Source organism: Athene noctua, chromosome 5 (assembly GCF_965140245.1).
Source record: "Athene noctua chromosome 5, bAthNoc1.hap1.1, whole genome shotgun sequence".
NCBI classification, from domain to species: Eukaryota; Metazoa; Chordata; class Aves; order Strigiformes; family Strigidae; genus Athene; species Athene noctua.
In genome coordinates this window covers 28,732,251-28,750,310 of record NC_134041.1, presented here as the reverse complement: position 1 = coordinate 28,750,310, position 18,060 = coordinate 28,732,251, and the positions used below count along the sequence as shown (strand labels likewise).

General features: G+C 49.9%; 1 protein-coding gene across 7 annotated transcripts in view; it reads left to right on the top strand.

Annotated features, from left to right (window-relative positions):
- PACS2 (phosphofurin acidic cluster sorting protein 2) overlaps positions 1-17,736 on the top strand; it is an 83,224-nt gene extending 65,488 nt beyond the window's left edge. For all 7 annotated transcript variants that reach the window (XM_074906820.1, XM_074906816.1, XM_074906817.1 and 4 more), the window contains 6 exons: positions 831-873; positions 4,410-4,452; positions 5,678-5,813; positions 9,128-9,354; positions 11,220-11,333; positions 12,327-17,736. In XM_074906820.1, coding sequence (XP_074762921.1) covers positions 831-873; positions 4,410-4,452; positions 5,678-5,813; positions 9,128-9,354; positions 11,220-11,333; positions 12,327-12,445 — 682 coding nt within the window. In that variant the 3' untranslated portion in view covers positions 12,446-17,736. The remainder of the gene's footprint in view (positions 1-830; positions 874-4,409; positions 4,453-5,677; positions 5,814-9,127; positions 9,355-11,219; positions 11,334-12,326) is intronic.
- The last annotated feature ends 324 nt before the right edge of the window (positions 17,737-18,060 follow it).

The following is an 18,060-nucleotide window of genomic DNA, read 5'->3' as shown; positions in this document are numbered from 1 at the left end:
CTTGTCTTTGTGGAGTCTCTCCCTAATTCCTGCTAGATGTGACTGTGGCCTTCATTGCTGGCCCTTCTCTACCCTCTGACTTCTGAATCCTGGGCAGGGCCAGACCAGGAGGAGCTGATGCCTTCCTGCTTTCAAAATGTGTGTAGTGTTGTCTTCAGCTGTTTCTGGGATGTGGTGTGCATTTTGTTCGGTTTGGTTTAGCTGTTTGCTGTTCTCGAGTTGGTGTCCTGATCTACCCAGTGTGCTCTGGTGCCTGACCTCTCTAGGGTGCCTAAGGGATTGCAAGCTCCCAGGGGCAGGGAACATGTCTCTGTGTGCGTGCGTGTGTGTGTACGTACTTGCTAGTGCTATGCAAATAACCACGTGTCACGGCTTGTAACCCCGTGGCAGGCTAACTGCGTTAGCGATGCTGGGATATGCAAGGTATGGCACTTGACTCCAAAGGTGGGACGTGTGAAGGCCATGCGTGCAGAGCACTTCAGGTACTAGTAAGTAACACACAGTTCTACGTGTTGTTGTGGCACAGATCCATTTCCTTGCAGTAGGAGGTCGCGTGTCTGTAATGACTGCCATGCCATTAAAGCATGTTTCTCTGTCAAGCGTGAGGGAGGGAGGAAGAGACCTTTCCCCTGAGAGATGTGCTGTAAGCTGCGTGCTCTTCCCCACCCATGTGGATTCTTAGCGTGCTGGCAAAGGGCCTTGAGAGGAGACATTGGACTGGCGCTTGCATACTGTCCGTCCCTGCTGCATGCTTGAATGCAACATCTAAAGTGAGTATTGTGCCAGGTGTGGAAGCAGGCTGTTAACAACTCTTTTCTCTTTGCCTTTAGCCCTGACGAAGAATCTTCGCAGAAGTTCATTCCATTTGTTGGGGTGAGTGTTATCTTAGCTATGCTGTCTCAGCTAGAATATGTCCACAAGTGTTAACCCAAATTACCTGGTTTCTAGGGTAGAGCAGGAGCACTGGGGTGCTCCAAAGTAAGTGTCAGCAGGAGCATCTGATGGTTGGATGCAACTGCCTGGTATGTAAGCAAAGCTCTAAGATCCCTCAGCAAACTACAAGGTGTCTTTTACTCTGCAGACATCTGGTCTGGGCAGCTCTGTGCTGCATGCCTGCCAGCACTGAATCAGGCACCATAGCCTTGCTATTGCCTTATTTGCTCAACACAGAGAGGAAGGTGTGACACTGAAGTGCTCTGATCCACAGTCTGTCTTTGCTGCAGACCAAAGCATCTGGTGGAGAATTGCTGCTAGGTGACGTGCAGAGGAAGGTGGTGTGTTCCTGGGAACCTGATCTCAGGGGTGCTGTGCCCAGTATTGCCCTGGGTGATTGATTTGGCCAAATTTGATCTTCCAGTGTCTGTCCTCTGTGCTTGCTGTGAATGGCATCCAGTTCCCTTAATATCCCATCCACTCCTGGGAGGTGGAGCATACATCCCACCAGGGAGACCATTTAGACCACTGTTAAGTTTGAGTATGGGGCAATAGCTATTTAATGCATTTTATTATGCAAATATGTATTTGGGATAGTAGTCTATGGCTTTTCCTCCAGTCCATGTCTTTAAATGTTCCCAGCTCAGGTGGCCAAGTGCAGAGTATCTAAGCAGGGCTGTGTTTGTGCTTCTGTGAGTGTTATTTTGTGTACTGTGTACTTTGCCTTTTTCAGCTTCTCTCCCCTTATTTCATCATGCTCTTCACTACACTAAGTTTTAGGTATAAAATAATTGACCTGGGGCCAAAGGACATCCTCTGACTGCTCTTCAGCTACATGATGTCCTTTTCACAGTTTTCCTGCTCTCTTGCAGCTTCTCTTTCTTGCATGCTGGCTGTCTTGTTCTGCCTTCTCTGTGTTAAACTGACTTGTGTGTGTTTCCATGTGGCGTTTGTATCCCTGTCAGTGAATCAGAGCTAATCTAAAATCCCAAGGCATTTAAAGAGTTTAGTCTCTCTTGCCCGCAGGCTGACCCTGCTTTCACTCTGGTGTCTCTTCAGAGTGAGAGTCTCTCTGCAGTGTTCCTGAGATGACAATCTACTTTGACTCATCTAACAAATCTACTGACTCTTCTCAATGTAGCTGCTAGGCTCTGCAAAGCTTTTTTTTGGGGCTGATTTTGTTCAGAGCTATGTGCAAGTAAATGAGGCTCAGAGTGTTTGATGAGTTGCTCTAAAACAATTGTCCTGACGTTAACAATGTATTTCCAGTCTGGATTTGATTGTCTGAAAGTGGGAAGAGTGAACAGCTCTGTTGTATGCATAACACTGCCAACTTGCCTTAAAAGCACAGAATGACTTCCTACGAGGGGCAAATCGATGCTGCCTATTCTTGCTTCTGAAGTGTTCCTGACACAGTAATTCCCCATAAGACACATCTGTAGAGACTCTGAAAGGCCAGTTGCATGTGTCTTGCAAAGTCTGAGGCTGAACGTGAACACTGAAGCTCTTCCCCTCAGCCTACTTGGAGCTGTTGGCCAAGGAAGAGAGGAAGCCAGTGACATTTGGGTTTGTGACTCATGACATTGGCTGGACTCTATTGGCTTTTAGGGTGCAAAAACTGGTGTGCTGCAGCTGGGTTGTGCAGTCTTGGACACAGAAGCAAGCAGGGCAGTGCTGTGCCGCTCAGCCAGGCTCCAAAGTGATGGGAGCCAAGGGGCCAGTTGGGCACAAAAGCCAGGGTCAGGTGGTGAGGCTGTGTGGTGGTGCACCCACCTTGTGCCAACAGCCAGTTGCCAGGAGAGTTAGTAGGATGCGCCTCCTTCCTGAAGGGAAAGGAGGGTGGCTGCTGCAGTGTTCCTGGATGGAGGCATTGTTGGGACTGCAGCAGTCTCAAGCGCCTCCCTGAGTGGAGGGAAGGGAAAGTGCTTAACCCTGTCTTTCTCCCATGTGTCTGCACTTGAGTATCTTCAATCAGCCAGAAGGGGAAAAAGGCCCAAAGAGATTTCCTGTCTAGCTTTGCAGATCAAGGTGGCTGTAGGCAGTTTTCTGTGTTGCTTGTTCTTCCTTGAAGTCTTCTGCCTTGCCTCCTCTTGCTCACAGCTAGTTACAGTCTGTAAAACATCCCCTTGGTGTTTAACACATACAGAACAAGTGGCTGCTGGACTCCAGAGCCTGATTTGTTGCCCTTTGGATGGAGACTGAGCTGCAGCCGCCTCCTCCCAAGCCAGCGCTCCCTCGGGGAGCCTCTGCACACACTGCTCTGTTCACAAAAGCTTTTCAAGGCTGGAACTAACAGAGAATCCACCAGAGAGCCTGATAGCTCTCCAAGATCTAGTGTTGAGCATACACCCCCATGCTCTGTACTGCGCGAAGTTTTTTGTTTCTAATGATTAGGTCTGTTTTCTTGATCCCATAGCACAGAAGTGTGCTCCCTAGAGATGTGGTCTAGACATGGTCTCGTCTGAACTTAATGATCTTCTGTTTTCAAACTAAACAGACTGTGTGACATCATCTCTCATTCTAAAGCATATTTATTGACTTGAGATTCCTTTGCAGCTCTTTCCCGTTTGGCAACATTTATATAGGGTAGACGTTAGCCGTGGACACAAGTTTCTTAAGGACAAGAAGCATCTCTCTGCAGTGTTGAGAATAATGATCTCTGTGAACCATAGCAGATTTTCGCTACAGAAGGTCCCTACTTTTATATCAGCAAGGGTCATTTTATCTTTCTAGGCATAATGTGTTCTTAGAGCATGCTGCAAACAGAAGCTCCTGTTCTGCAGATTACTGACAGGGACATTTATCATTAACATAAACGTACTAGGCTGGTGGTTTGCCATATCAGAACACATTTGTATCCTTGTTACAGTGTGGTTGGGATCATTCTGACCTGTCCATGTGGTGGTTTTTCCATGTCTGTGCCCAGAGGCTTTGTTAGGAGCTTTATCTTCTGTGCCAAACACTTCCTTTGTTTGGAGACTAGAAAACTGATTGGAAACTGTACTTTGTTGCTTTTGTGGTTTCCTAACAAACCCCAATTATGCTGCGCCCTAGAAGTGGCTGCACTTGTGCAGAGGAAGCAGTATGTCTGTAATTAGCAGGTGTATCAAAGCAAGACTAAGGGGGTATTTATGTTCCTTTCTTCTCCCTGCCCTATTCCCACAGGTGTCACAGACTGTAGTTGCTGTAGCCTGGGGCTGACGATGAGCTATTCAGAGCTGTGCAGGTCTGTAACAGCTCCATAGGGTCTGCGCTGTCTTCTGTGCAGGTCAGAGAAGGGTTGTGAGCTGGTACAGCTCAGCTGGACACTGATGGGACCTGCCTGGCTCATGGAAGACTCCACATTTAACATACTTTAATACTACTCTGACTGCAGGGGCAGTGCCAAGGGGGCTCTAGGGATGAGCTTAGTTTGGGGATTCCCAAAGTTCAGGGGACTCCTGTTTCATAGAGCTCTTTTCTTTTGCCCCCTCTAGGTGGTGAAGGTTGGAATAGTGGAACAATCTTCTGCGACGTCAGGTAACAAGCATCTTGTGTGTGCTTTCTGTGTTAGACAGGTGGTGGGAGCCTGACCTCATAGGCTGAGTGAACTTGGCCATTGCTGATGTCTTGGGAGTTTTGTGAAATGGAATTGGATTTTATTACCTCCCAGTTCCATTGCCTTGACTCCCAGCAGCTTCCTGCAGAAAGAGAGGTTTCTCTTGAAAGAGGCTCTTTTCTTGTTACTTTACAAGAAGCTACAGGCCAGCTGGAATTCCCACACCCTCATCCAGGGGAGCTCAATTCACATATGTGCAAACACACATTTTTCTTACGTGTGTTCTCTGTGGGGTAGATTGTAATTTGAGGTTCCTGCTCCAAATTGGGGAGGCAGTTAATTGGAAGTTGATGCCTGTTTCCCTACACTGGGCTCAAATGCCTAATAAAATCAATCTCAAACATGTGCCTAACACTGGGAGCTCCAGGATAGGCAACCAGTTTGCCAATCTGACAACAAATTTAGACCCATTTTTTTTAATGGGAGAGTGCAAAGCTGATTTAGACAATTCTGCCTGCTTACACACATGGACATGGGGTAGTGCTGTTTTATCAGTGTGAACTGGTTTTCTCCTTTCATATTCACTACTAGTCAGGAATATATTTTTTCCTCATCTCCTGATAGTTTCTTATATTTTTTCACTGTTAAACTCTGATTTCTGTGGCCTGGGTTACATGTGGGTTTGTGTGTGGAGGCAGCCCTTCTGTGGGTTACTTCTTGCTGCCACTGTCCTCCCACCATCCAAAAGGGTCGACATGAAAGGAATGGTACCTTGGTTGTGGAGGATGGAAGCAGAGGGAATGGGCAGATCCCTGTGCTCAGCCCAGAGGTACTGGATTCTCCAAGAGTCTCGGAGTGGTGCTGCCCCACAGTGGTTGCATGGGGAGGTTCCCCAGCAGGATAATGGGCTGGGCTCTGACTGTGCAGGAGGCTCAAAATCATCTGGGAGCAAACCCTAGGAGAGCAAATGCCATGTGGGGAATGCAGAGGAGTGTGAATGTCTCTGCCTCTTACTCAGACATAGAAAGTCTGGTGGTTTACATGTGGAGGCAGTCTGAGCTGATGGGCTAGCTGATCTCTGGACTGAGTCTGAACAGAGTCTGTCTGTGCAGCAGGAGTGTGGGCAAAGAGACTGAGCTATCCCAGCATGCATGTGCTGGGCTGTGAGACAAACCTAGACAAACAGTTTGACTTCTTTTCTGCAAGGTGACTCTGATGATGCAGCTCCCTCAAGCTCCAGTGTCCTTTCTTCTACTCCACCTTCTGTGTCTCCTGCTGTGAAAGAAGCCTCCCCCACACCACCTTCCTCACCGTCTGTCACAGGCAACTTCTCGTCCTCAAGGTAAAGCATGTTTTGCCTCCTTTACAGTGTCCTTGGCTGTCTTATTTGACATATATATGAGAGAGAAAAAGTCTTCTAAAGGAAAACCCATAGCTCTGCTTTCTTCCTCCCTAGCAAACACTTAAGTTGTCACCTTTCCCCTTCACCTCTTTTGCCTCTGGAGTGACTGTGTCCTTGCTGGCCAACAAGGAGCTGGCGAGGTCGGAGGGGATCTTGCACCCAATGGGAAGGCTGCACTTCTCAAGAGCAGACACATTTCAACTAGAAGGGGCAGCCTTGTTTCTGATAGTCTGGCAGAAACCCTGATTCTGATGAGCCATTGTGGCAGTCTGTTTGGGAAGGTTTGTGTACTCCATCTGCTGGTATTTTCCCTTTGAGACTGGATTCTCATGGGGAGATACATAGCCAAAGAAAATACTGGCTAATACACATGGGTGCTAGCCCAACCCTTTACAATTCTTATAGTTTTTGGGACCAAGGTCAGAGTGACTCTGTGGAGGGAGCAGGCTTTTTCTCTGTGAGGATAGAGCTGACAGTTTTAAGATGGCATAGTGGAATTGCAGGTCCTGTTCTTTTGTATGCCTGAAAGCATATCAGAATAGTAAGGAGACAGCACCTGTAGGCAATGTGAAGCTCTGACTTAGCTGCAGTTTTTAGGGGTGAAGGGAGGAAACCACTAGAAAACTGCCAGTAAAAAATAACTCTGTCCAGGACTCTCATTTTGTTGCTGCACAAAACATTGCCATAGCTGTCTAACGCTTTGTGTGCAGTTCTGGTACCCAGAAACACACAGTGAAGCTAAAGGTTCAGAGCAGTTAAGATCAAGGAGGCAGAGCAGCAGCCTTCTGAGGGGACACTGGAAGTCTTGGACTCTGGTTTGAGGGAGGAGGGAAAAATGTAAGCTACTCAAGATTTGCAAAATCACAGTGGTGGTGTGTTTATTTGAATATTAAACTGTTGTTCACAAACCTGTGGTACAAGACCTGGGGGCACACAGTGACACTGGCAAGAGGTTAAGTGAAAGGGAGAAAGGAAGGGACTTAAGCATGCAGCAGGAAAGGCGTATTGGGACCATGTCCGTCTCTTCTGCTTCTGTGGCAGAAGGATCAGCAGATCAAAGCAGGGTTAGACAAGGACATTGACAGCAGATCTGTTAATAGATACTAAAGAATGATTCAAGAGTGTCCCTTCTGATACCCCTAATCCTGTGTTTATCAGGCTGAGGAATTCTCTGCAGTGAGAGACTGGGCTCACGTGCTCTCCCTAAGCAGCGTCTCCTACTGTCCCTGTTGGAGACAGAATTGAGGACCTTTCCTGCCCACCCCAGAGAGCCCTGCAAGGACCTTCAACCTCTGACTTCTTAAACAGGCTTGAGAGTTCCCTTTTAACAAGAGGAAATGGAAATGTGGAAGCCCCAGTGTAGCAGGTGCCCCACAACTGGAAGGTGTTAGTGGCCATTAGTCTGTGCCAGGAGGCCCAGTTCCTCAAGTCCCTCCTGTTGGCGTCCTGTGGTTGGCTGGCAGGGCAGTCCTGTCTGCCCCAGGCTGGTCCCAGCAGCTGCTGGCTGGCAGTGCAGAGAGCTGGGGGCTGTGCAGGCTCTGGAGAGCAGAGCTGACTTCTCATGGTGGGCCTTCCAAAGGTGGAAGTTGTTTGGGAACCTGTATCCACAGGTCTACCTGAGTGTAGGCTAGTCATGTTGTGAGCCATGGACATGATATATCTAAAGTTGACACCCTGTCTCTAGTAACCTAGTACTTCTTGGTTTTATGCTGTGTGGTAGAATCATCAAGAAATGAGGAAGTTTAGGTTCAGCATTGTTCCATCTCCACTGATCTGTATGTGACAGCACAGGGGGTAGAGGGTGACCCAGACTGAAAGATTAAGCCACACATTTAACTGGGAATGGAACAGAAAATCCTTCCTGGGCATAGTGAACATTTGTATACTCTGCCTTTACAACTGAGATGAGAAATGTGATGGAAAGGAGCCTTAAAACCCAAGTTTTTTGGCTGTGTCTCCAAAACATCACCCTTAAAGAATCTCACTTCTGAAATGGCCCTGGGTTTGGTGATTAAAGATAACTCTGCTTTGTTGTCTGGCTTTCAGCTGAATAAATGGCAAAGAGAAGGAAATGATTTGGTGAGAGGACTTTAATGATTGAACGTCCTTGTTTTACATTGGGAGTTTCCTCTTAGGCAGTGTAGAGGGATGCATAGTTCACACAAGATCACAGATTTGCCTTTCTTAGTTGCCGTTTCTCAAACAGGGGACAGAGTCATAGATAAACTGATTTTTGTCTAGTACTTGTGTGTTATTCCACACTCTGTCCTTGTGTAGAAAGAAGTATAGGCTGTCAGCTGAGGTCTGCTGAATGATAAACCCCTGCTCCACTTGGGGTTAGCTAGTGAGAAGCAGGGGCAGGCAGGGGTGGAATTTCCTGGACTGCTCATCTTCCCTTTTCTGGCTCAAGATAAGTCTGGCAGCCTGTTTGGTGATGCACATCTGTTACCACACCACACAATGCACGGGAGTTTTCAACAGCAGATCATGTCCTGAAATCTGCCATTGTTTAGCAAACATCACAGGACTGGCAGAGTGTTTTCCCAGCACTGGAATTCCCCAGCACACAACAGGGCTGTGGGGCAGATCACCCCGTGCCAGCAGGGACCTGGGGAGAGCAGAGATCCTGTGTGACCTGGTGGAGCATCTGGACAGGAAGCAAAGCAGCTTCTGACAGAAAGAGCTTATGAACCCAGGAGATGGAAGCAAGTCAGAGAGACTGGGAACTGCGTGCCTGATGTTCAGGGACCCACCGGCTATTTGTTCACCTCAGTTTAGAGGTGTATCTTGCCAGAGTCGTTCACTCATCAGTGCTCAGGAGGCAGCAGCAAGGTGCTCACAGCCTCCCTTCCCCACTCAAAGACTGGAAGTGATCTGGGCCACCTCAGGGGTTGCTTTTGCTGTCTGAGTTACTGAGCTCAGCATCACATTAGGGAACTGCTTGTCTGCTCCCTTTCCTGCTGCTCGTCCCTGTGGCTGCACAGCAAGTCAGCTTTTCTCGGCTCATTGCAGTTCTGTGCTGCCAAGCCAATGCCACCATGTAATGTGACCCTGGCTGCATCACTCAGTGATGACTTCTTGTACTTTTGTGACTATTGCGTCTCACTACAAAACATTGCTGCGTGATTTCCCAAAGAGCCAGGCACTTGACCTCTGACCAGCTGGTCAGGAATGTCAACCATGCTGAGAAAACACAGACGGGGGGACCTCTGCTGAGTGCTGTACAGAAATTACCTCCTTCTCTTGTTTTCTAGCCAGAGCCTCGGTGCCGAGTTGATGGGCCTGCAGGTGGATTACTGGATTGCAGCTCCACCCATGGACAGAAAGAGAGACCCAGAGAAGAAGGACCCCTCCGCTACCAAAAACACACTGAAATGCACTTTCCGGTCCCTTCAGGTCAGCAGGTTACCTGCCAGCGGTGAGATTACCACCACTCCAACAATGTCCATGACTGTCGTGACAAAAGAGAAGAACAAGAAAGGTAAGGTGGACACATTTACTGTTGCCAAAGGCCAAGAATGCAATGCTGCTCTGCCTGTTCTGTTGCTCCAGGGCTGCCTGACTTGTCCTGCATTATAACACCTTAGTCATATTTTTATCCCCAAAATCTTAGTGTGTCTGTAGATGAGAAGTGACTGCATAAGGTGATAGAGTTGAAAGGGTGGTTCCTCTTTGTGCTGTAAAAAGGGGACGTGTTCACCTGAACAGCTGAACAGCTGAGAGGGTATAGCTCAAAGGAACAAAGGTGGGGATAGAGCAATGCCATTTGTGGGTGGCTGTGCAGAAAGCCAGGAGGTACGTTGTTCTGAACAGCTTCCCTGTGTCCCTTGTGAGCCTGCTGGTGCTACTTTGGGGTGTTGGATTAGGTAAGAGGCAGCATGTACCATGACCCTTCAGGCTGTACAGCTCTGTGCTCTAGTCTCTCCTATGCCACATGACAGAGGTGCAGGCAGAGGCAGGATGTGTGTGCATCCCATCTTGTTGTAGCATATGGCAGCAGCCCCAGCAGAGACATTTTGCTGCATTTGACGTGGTGTCCTCATGTTAAAATACCACTGTCACAGCCAGACAAACGCACCAGGCAGACCTGCCAAGCCATCACTAGGCATGCTTGTACCTACAGGAGGTAGTGTCTCGCAGAGCAGGGTTGCAGCAGTGCAAGCTCTTCTACAGGGGCTCTTACGTTCTTGTGCAGAGTGTGTTGTGGGAAAAGGAGGTAGAAGAGAAATGCTCTCAAGCACAAAGCCTGATAGTAACTTTTTTTTTTAATCTTCTTTTAAACTTATGGCTTTATTTTTTCAAAACAAACAAATGAAAAAAGCATTTGAAATGTCAGTAATTCTGTATTTGCTCCTGGCCTTGGTAATGTAAACTATATTAGACATGGAGAACAGCTCTGCAGTGAGGAAGTATTTTTCGAGGAAGGAGCAGGCATCACTTACATTCAACTGCCAGTAGCTGTCCTTCACGACGTCTTCCTGCCTGTGGGTCTGGGAGCCATTCCAAGTGGAAGCAGGGTTTTGGGAGCGCTGAGAGAAGGCTGATAGAGTCTCCTGGACCAGTGCCTGCGTGACATGGGTCCGTAACCCTGCAGCCAGGTACCTACCAGGCCAACGTAGCTGTGGCACTGCTGGTACCAGAGCTCCTACCCCTTTTTAAGTGGTGTGCCTATGGGAGAATCAAACCTGAGACACTCAAACGTTCTTCACTGGGGCTGGCCCAGCCTGGAGCAGTGGTGTTCAACACCACCATCTTTTGTGAAGCCAGTTTGTAGAACTTTGCTCATGCATTCAAGGAGTTCTCAGAGAACTGGACCCTTTTTAGCTCTCCTAACGCCTTCTTTCTCCACCAACTGCCCATAGTTTGTAGTCCCTCCTACTCTCCCGGTGTGTGTGCAGCCCAGCTCCTGTTGGGCAGGTGTTGGTGCAGCAAACCTGCCCACAGATGGGCAGGCAGGAGCGTAGAGCTGCCCCACAGCTGTCTGCAGTGTGTGAGACTCCCCCTAGGTGGTGTGGCCACCCGGCACATCCCCTTGGCTCAGCACAGGGTCCAGGCTGGGGCCGCTACAGATGCTGCTGTTTTCCCTGGTGGAGTTATCTTCAGGGTGCCCTCTGGGGCCTGGGCTATGAGCTGGGAATGCTTCAGTAGAGACACAGAGGACTAAGATGTCCGTGTGCATAGGTGATGGTGCTGAGCACTGACAGACAGACTCCTGCCAAGCCGGGATGATTTTAGGAGCTAAAATTAGTGTTTTCAGACATGAATGTTAAATGCAAATACTCACAGGAGCTGCATCAAGACTTGAGTGACAGAGATTCACTGTGTGCTGGTTTAATTTTCTTCCAGTGATGTTTTTGCCCAAGAAAACAAAAGACAAGGAGATTGAGTCAAAGAGCCAGTGTATTGAAGGAATCAGCAGGTTGATTTGCACAGCGAAACATCAGCAGAACATGCTGCGTGGTAAGTGCAGTGCTTGTGTCCCATCAGGCTCTGGGGTGAGGCTCAGCTGCCAGCTTATCCTCCAGGCAAAGGGCTGACCTGCTGTCCTGCCCTATGCCCTGGAGCCAGTGTAATGGGGGTGTTCCAGGGGAATAGGCTTGGTTGTGTCCATCAGGGGGGAATGTGTTAATAGGTCTGGGAGATGGGAAGATAATCCCTTACCTAGGAACTCATCTGAGTCAGTGTCCTAGATGAGGACAAGGGTTAGGCCAGGCTCCGTTCCTCTCCCTGTCATTCTCTGTTTCTCTTGCACATCTGGTGCAAGTGGTGGAGAGTGGTGAAAGTGTGGCTGTTGCTCTAAGCAGGGTTCTGGCACAAAGGCACGCCACAGCAGGAGCTGTGTATGTATCTTCCAGACAGACTTAAAGTGACTGTCAGTGCAGCTGTGCATCCGGTTTCCAAAATATCCCTGTAGCCTATTCAGTTGATAATCCCCACCACTGTTAACAGCAGACGGATCTGCTTAGGTCACTTCCTTAATCCTGGCCCAGTCCCTGTGAGACTGGTGAGTGTGAGGGGTGTTCACAGAACACGTGTCGCCTCTTTAGGAGACATGGATCTCCTGGTTAAGAGTGCCAGCGAGGAGAGACTGATGTCCATCTCTAAGAGTACATTTGCCCAAAAAAGAAAATGGAGTGTTTAGGAAATTCGAGAAATCAAATCAGGTGATGCTGAAATCAGCAGTCTGGGGAGCTCCAGTGTCAGTGAGTGATGCTGGAACAACAATCTGAGCTGTTCTCCTTAAACCTGGTCCGCTCTGGGAGCCTTTCTCCCCTGTGTGTGCAGCTGTTGACAGCAGTGGGGTAGCCAGGCAGAGCAGCATGTACCCTGAGCACAGAACATGGCTGGGCCTCCCTCTGTCAACTGCAGGTTGGTTTCTAACAAAGCTGTTCGAGGTTGGCCGCTTCCACTTGGTATTTTCTAACTCTCCTCTCTTTTTACCCTCCCCTGCAGTCCTGATCGACGGGGTGGAATGGAATGATGTCAAGTTCTTTCAGCTGGCAGCACAGTGGTCCTCTCATGTCAAGCACTTTCCCATCTGCATATTCGGACACTCCAAATCTAACTTCTAGCCTTGCTCAGCGGAGGGACCTTCTCTCTGTCCCGAGGACTGCACACCAGGAGCCAGGAATTGCGTGCCAACTCTGACTCGCGTCGCTCTGCCCTGTCCTGCAGAATTAATTACAGATGTGCTTGGATTACTTTTGAATTACTTTTTTCTATTAACTCTTAAGTTTACTACAAGGGAAGGAAACCCCTTTAAACAAAGGCAAAAAAATCCTGTCTTAAATATAGATGTGCTGACAACATGAAGTTGTGGGGGAGTTGGCAGGAGCAGGCAACCTGCCCAAGAACACCTACCACTTATGAGCAGATAGCTGAATAACTGCACTGCTTATTAACCTGAGACCTCATTGGTATGAGTGGGCTGGGGGAGCCGTGGATCAGCTCAAACAAATTTTGCGGAAGATCATGTGCATTATGGTGCATTTGACCCCCTCCCCCTGTATTTCTAGAAAAAAAAGATGGCCAGTCTTTCTTCCTGCTGCCAAAGGATTGAGAGATCAGCAAGTCTGGAGTGAGTTCAGCTGTCCAGTTTGAAAAACAAACCACTTGCATAGCTAGGGAGGTCTGGAGAGGAGATCCCCTTCAGAGCATGGAGTCTGCCACAGGGACAGGCCGGTGTTTGTGCAGAAGCAATGCCTGAGGAGCATTGTGCAGGAACAGGAATGAGGGAAACACTAGGTGTAAGGAAACTCCAGTGTCCCAGATCTGTGACAGTGACCAAACTGAGCCAGTCACAGTGTCCCTGCAGCTGGCTGCGCTGCTGGGGGATGCCACGTCAGTGGGGTCGCTGCTATTTACATACTCACACCGATTATTTACCTGTCAATTAAACCTCGTCCAGCCTCTAAAGGGAAAGGATTTTTTTTTTAACAGCTGCAGATTTTTTTAATGCTTTCTAAAAAAAAAAAAAAATTGCCAAAAAAACAAACCCAGGAAGATGAGCCGTTGTCTGTGAAGAGATCCATCACTGCAGCACTGTAGTGGCTGGACTGGGAGCCAGCCAGGTGCTCTGCATGTCCAGCTGCCTTCCGGTCCATCTGTCAAACCGCACACGTGAGGTAGCGTGGGTTGCTTTATCTGCTGCCTTTGTCCTGCCCTGACCGCACTGGGCTCCCTCATGAACTTTCCTGGGCTGGGTGCAGACTGTCTGGTTTCAGGGCCACTGCAGGGGTGCCTTTTTGTCATGCCCTTGAACCTCTCCTCATAGGGACTGAGAGACTGTAACAAAAAAATGAAGTATGTGGGGTATAGGCAGCCTCTCATGGGCTGCTCTGTAGGTGGATGTTGTCCACACCTTCTGCTTTCTGAGTATTCCTCCCCACAGGGTTTTCTCTGTGGGTTGCATCCCTTCCCCAGCAGGATATGCTTTTTCCCTGGCACAGTACTGCCTGTGCATTGAGGCTTTGGGTTTCAGTCCCAAGGTACAGTGGAAGCTGTAGCTGGGATGCAAGAGGGGATGGAGCCAGCCAGGTTCTCTGTCTGCCTCAGGCAGCAAGATGTCCTGTGAGATGGAGGAGTGAGGTTTTTGGGTGTCTCCCACTGTTGCCTTGTCTCTGGCTGCACTTGTATTCCCTTTGTACACCTCGCTGCTGCCAGAGACACTTGGGGTGCCAGGCCAAGGGGATGCTCTTACAAGGAGACACCATGACAAGCTATGGGTCTGGGCAGCTCCAGGTGCTGCAGATGTAGCCTTCTGTCCTCTCCAGGCTTCCTGAGTTGTTCCTGGGAGGGACTGGGAGCAGGTGGCAGATGGGTTTTGGGGAGCAGTGTGCTTGCCGGGTGGGAGAACAGACATCTCCAGCATTTCAGGGTAAGGAAGAAGTTTTTGATGGGATCCTTTTGTGTCCCACCCTTGTGGGCAGGCCAGGCTCTGAGCATTTCCAGAAGGCACTTTCTGAGGGCAGTGATGCTTTAGGACCTTTCTCTTTTTTTTTTTTTTTTTTTTTGTCTTTGTTTGTTTGATCCCTTACCCTTGGGTTTTTAAAGGCTTGGGGAACCTGCTTTGCCCTGCTTGGCAGGTCCTGCTCTGTGCAGGGACCACCCAGGGTTGTTCTGGGCTGGGGCAGTAGTGGCGTGCTCTGTTAGGCCTTCTCCTGCTGATGGGGAGTGAGGGGCTATTAGGCAAGAGCATGGTCCCTGCTGGATCTAGCACCTATTGCAGCTTGCAGCACAGGCTGCTTCACCGACTCCAATCTCATGAAACCCTTTCCCTGCACAAGTGCAACCTACTTGGCCAGCGCCTGGGTATTCCCTTCAATCCATGCAGGGGAGGAGGACATGGTCCCATGCCCTGTGGCATGCTGCTGGGCAGGACATATTGTCTAGCTGCAATACTCTTGTTTCTTCCCGCAGCCCTGCGGGCAGGTCTGCCTGCCGTCTGTTAGCTCTTGGCTGTGGCAGAAGCTCGGCTGTAGTTCAAATGTCATCGTGTCCATCAGTTCAGTTTGTGTGTTTTCGGTTGACCTGAGCTGATGCTCTGGGACTGTATAGTGTTGCCTAGCAGCCGTAGCGTGGGAGATGGTGTATAAGCACATCACTTCTTTTTCTTTATTGAGGCTGTTGCATAAAAAAAAAAAGCTTTTTGAAGGAAATTAGTCAGTGTGTGATTTCTTCCTCAAGTCTCACGCTGGTGTGACAAAGAGTGATTGGGCTGGGTTCCAGCATCAGGAGCTGCACACAGCCTGGGCAGCTCTCGGTGCCGGAGCGTGTTATTGCTGCAGAGGTGGGGTGGACTGACCGACTGCAATAACTTTGTTTACTTTGGGGGTGAGGGGGAAACCATCACTGTGCTCCTCTTTATATTTCAACCTACTGTAAAGAAACAAACGGTAGTAGGACAGGATTCCCAGGGTCCTGCCTATCAAATGTGTGTTGCCCTGCTCTACTGTGTATGTGTGTGTACGTGTGAGAGAAACACTTCTGCTCATTGCATTTCACATTGGTTTGTGATTGTTCTAACTTTATACAAGGGAATTCACCCGGAAACTCTCTGTATGCCTGAGACCTGAGGACTTGCTTCTCTGCCGGGTCTCTCCCCTGCAGAAAGTTACCATTGCTCTGAAATGCCTCTTCCATGCAAGGAAACATCACAGCTTCTCAGCCTTGTCCTCCTGGAGTCCAGCAGTGGCAGGCTGGGCCTGCCTGCGGGCAGCTGTGTGCCCAGGGGGTGGCTGTGGTGTCTCCCAGCTTTGGAGGCAAGGGCTGGCATGTGAGTTTGGTGGTGCTATGCTGATCAGGGTGTCGTGCCTCTGTTGTTTTTCTTGTATCTTGTGGAGCCACTTTGTGCAGCTGCTTCTTTCACCATCTGGAGGAGAAGCAGGTTTCTGTCTCTAAGGAAAATGAGTGTCAAAGCATGCGTGTGGCTCGCTGCTTTGGGAAGGTACTTTGCACCCAGTGACACAAGTGACTGATTGATCTCAGGACTCCCACCCTCCAAGCTTCCCCAACAGTTTCCTGGGGGTACCCAGCTGTGAGCCAGCCCCGCCAGCTGGAGGGAGCGTGGCCGGGGCAGTGATGGGTCTGTACCTGCAGAGCTGCACCGGCCTGGTGGGGTTATGTGGTTGTGTACAAGTCGGTGAGTGCAGAAGGATGGCTTAGAGCAGAGACGGCACTGCTCTGCATCTGGCTCATAAGAATTTTGACAGGGAAGGCGCAACTGGAACAAAGAAACGCAGTGGTGTTATCTTGCCCACTGGCATTAGACAGGGCTTGCTTTGAAGGCAGGGGCTGGAGCGGGCAGCATCTGGGCCAGGGGGTGCTGGTGCCCCAGTCCTTTTGTGTCCCAGAGCTCGCTCCTGCTCCCTGCAGAGCTTGTATCTCCTGCTCCCCTGGCTGTGGCTTCTCAAAGCAGCTGGTTTCCAGATGCTCTTGGGTGAAGGGCCCCCACCTCACTGAGAGGTGAGGTCTCAGAAACAGGCTCCCTGCTGCACTGGGCTGTGCGACGCTGACCTAGTTTAACAGCACTGGCAAGCAGATGAAAGATGGAAGGTTTTTGTGGCATCATGTTGCACTTTGAGTGCTTCCTGGTCCTTCGGGTTGAGTTCCTGGAGACAAAGGCTGGACCTCAGCCCTGCCAGTGTTCAGTCAGGGCTGGCTCTCCTGCGGTGCTGGTGACTTCGTGGACACCTTGGGTGGCTGTTTGAGCTCAGCGCTGCACTTTCCATCCAGTTCAGTTGTTGCTGTTTACATCTCAGCGGTAACTGCAGAGTCCTCCTTAATTACACATGAGTTTGGGGAGAGCTGCTATCTCTTTGGCTGTGTTTTGCTGTTTTGATTAGCACGTGCTTGTGGCTTTATCAGAGAGGGCAGGGGTAGGTGGCTGGGAGGTTTCTGGGTCTGGAGGAGATGTGCCTGTTTGCTTTCCATCATCAAACTCAGCCAGGAACCATGCTGCCCTGTGCTTAACCTGCAATTGCAGCAAAGGCCTTGTCATGTTTCTTACCAGCAGCATGTGCTGGAGGGAGCACTGGAGAGCCAGGGTGAGGGCGTTGCACCTGGCACCTCCAAGTTTAAGGAGAAAATCCTGGTGAGAGGCAGCAGAGCTGCCTGGTGCTTGGTGTGCTGAGGGATCAGGAAGGCTGGGATTAGGGCAGTCCCACCATGCAGCGGTAAAGGGCTGGGAACCCTGGAGCTTTCTTGAAGCTAGACTGGGTGCAGTGCCTCTGTCCCTTTCATTCAGGGCGTCTCAATCTCGAGGGATAGCTATGTGGTGGCATTTTACTGTGATACTCCCTCTGGGTTTGTCTAGCAGGGAGAAGGCCAGAAATGAGCAGCAGCATCTCCCAGAGGTTTCCTGGAGCCTCTTCCTTGAGGTTTTCATGAGAGGTGCTCCAGGCAGGGCTGGCTCCTGCAGGGTCACTTGGCTGCTTTGGGACAGGCTAGGACAGAAGGGGACATGTCAACTTGGAAAGCAGATCACTGGTTTCCTTAAGGAAGAGCACTGGGATGGGGCTGTATCCAGCCAGCTGCTGCTTTGCGCCTCGGCTGGAGGGTTTCCAGAGCGTTGCCTGCCTGGCTGCGTACGTGCCGTGGCTGCAGGAAAGCGCCTGGCAAGCATGGGTAGCAGGGCTGTGTGCCACCAGCCTTGTCTGGACCGCGGCATGTGGGGGAACGTTACCACTTTGTAGATTTCTGAGTTGTCCATCTGTTTCATTGTTGTATTGTTTGGGTTCTAGGTTTTTTTTTTTAATGAAGACAGATTAAATGTAAATAGCCTTTTTTTGGAACAAACTGCAACATGCTCGACCTCGTCAACTATTTTATGGTACTAATGCAACACTAATAAAACTGGACATGAAAGCACACACCCATCCCTTGAGTCATCTCTCAGCAGGGGCTACTGTGGCATGACTGGGGCAGTTGTCTCCAGTAGCAGGCAGCAGCGTGGCTTTCTGCTGTGTGGAGATCTCTTGTGTTACTTATCCAGCTGCCTGGCAGCACTTCCAGGGTAGAGCTGGTGGGTCGGCACATCCTCCCCGGCACTGAGCCCTCCTGTGGTTTTCATAGCCCTGATGCCTCCTCTCCCAGAGGGACCTGCTCACCTCCTGCACTCCTCCTGGATCTGACAGCCTTCGCTAGCACCTGCTCCTCACCCCCTCCCAGTAGGAAGGGACCAGGCTGG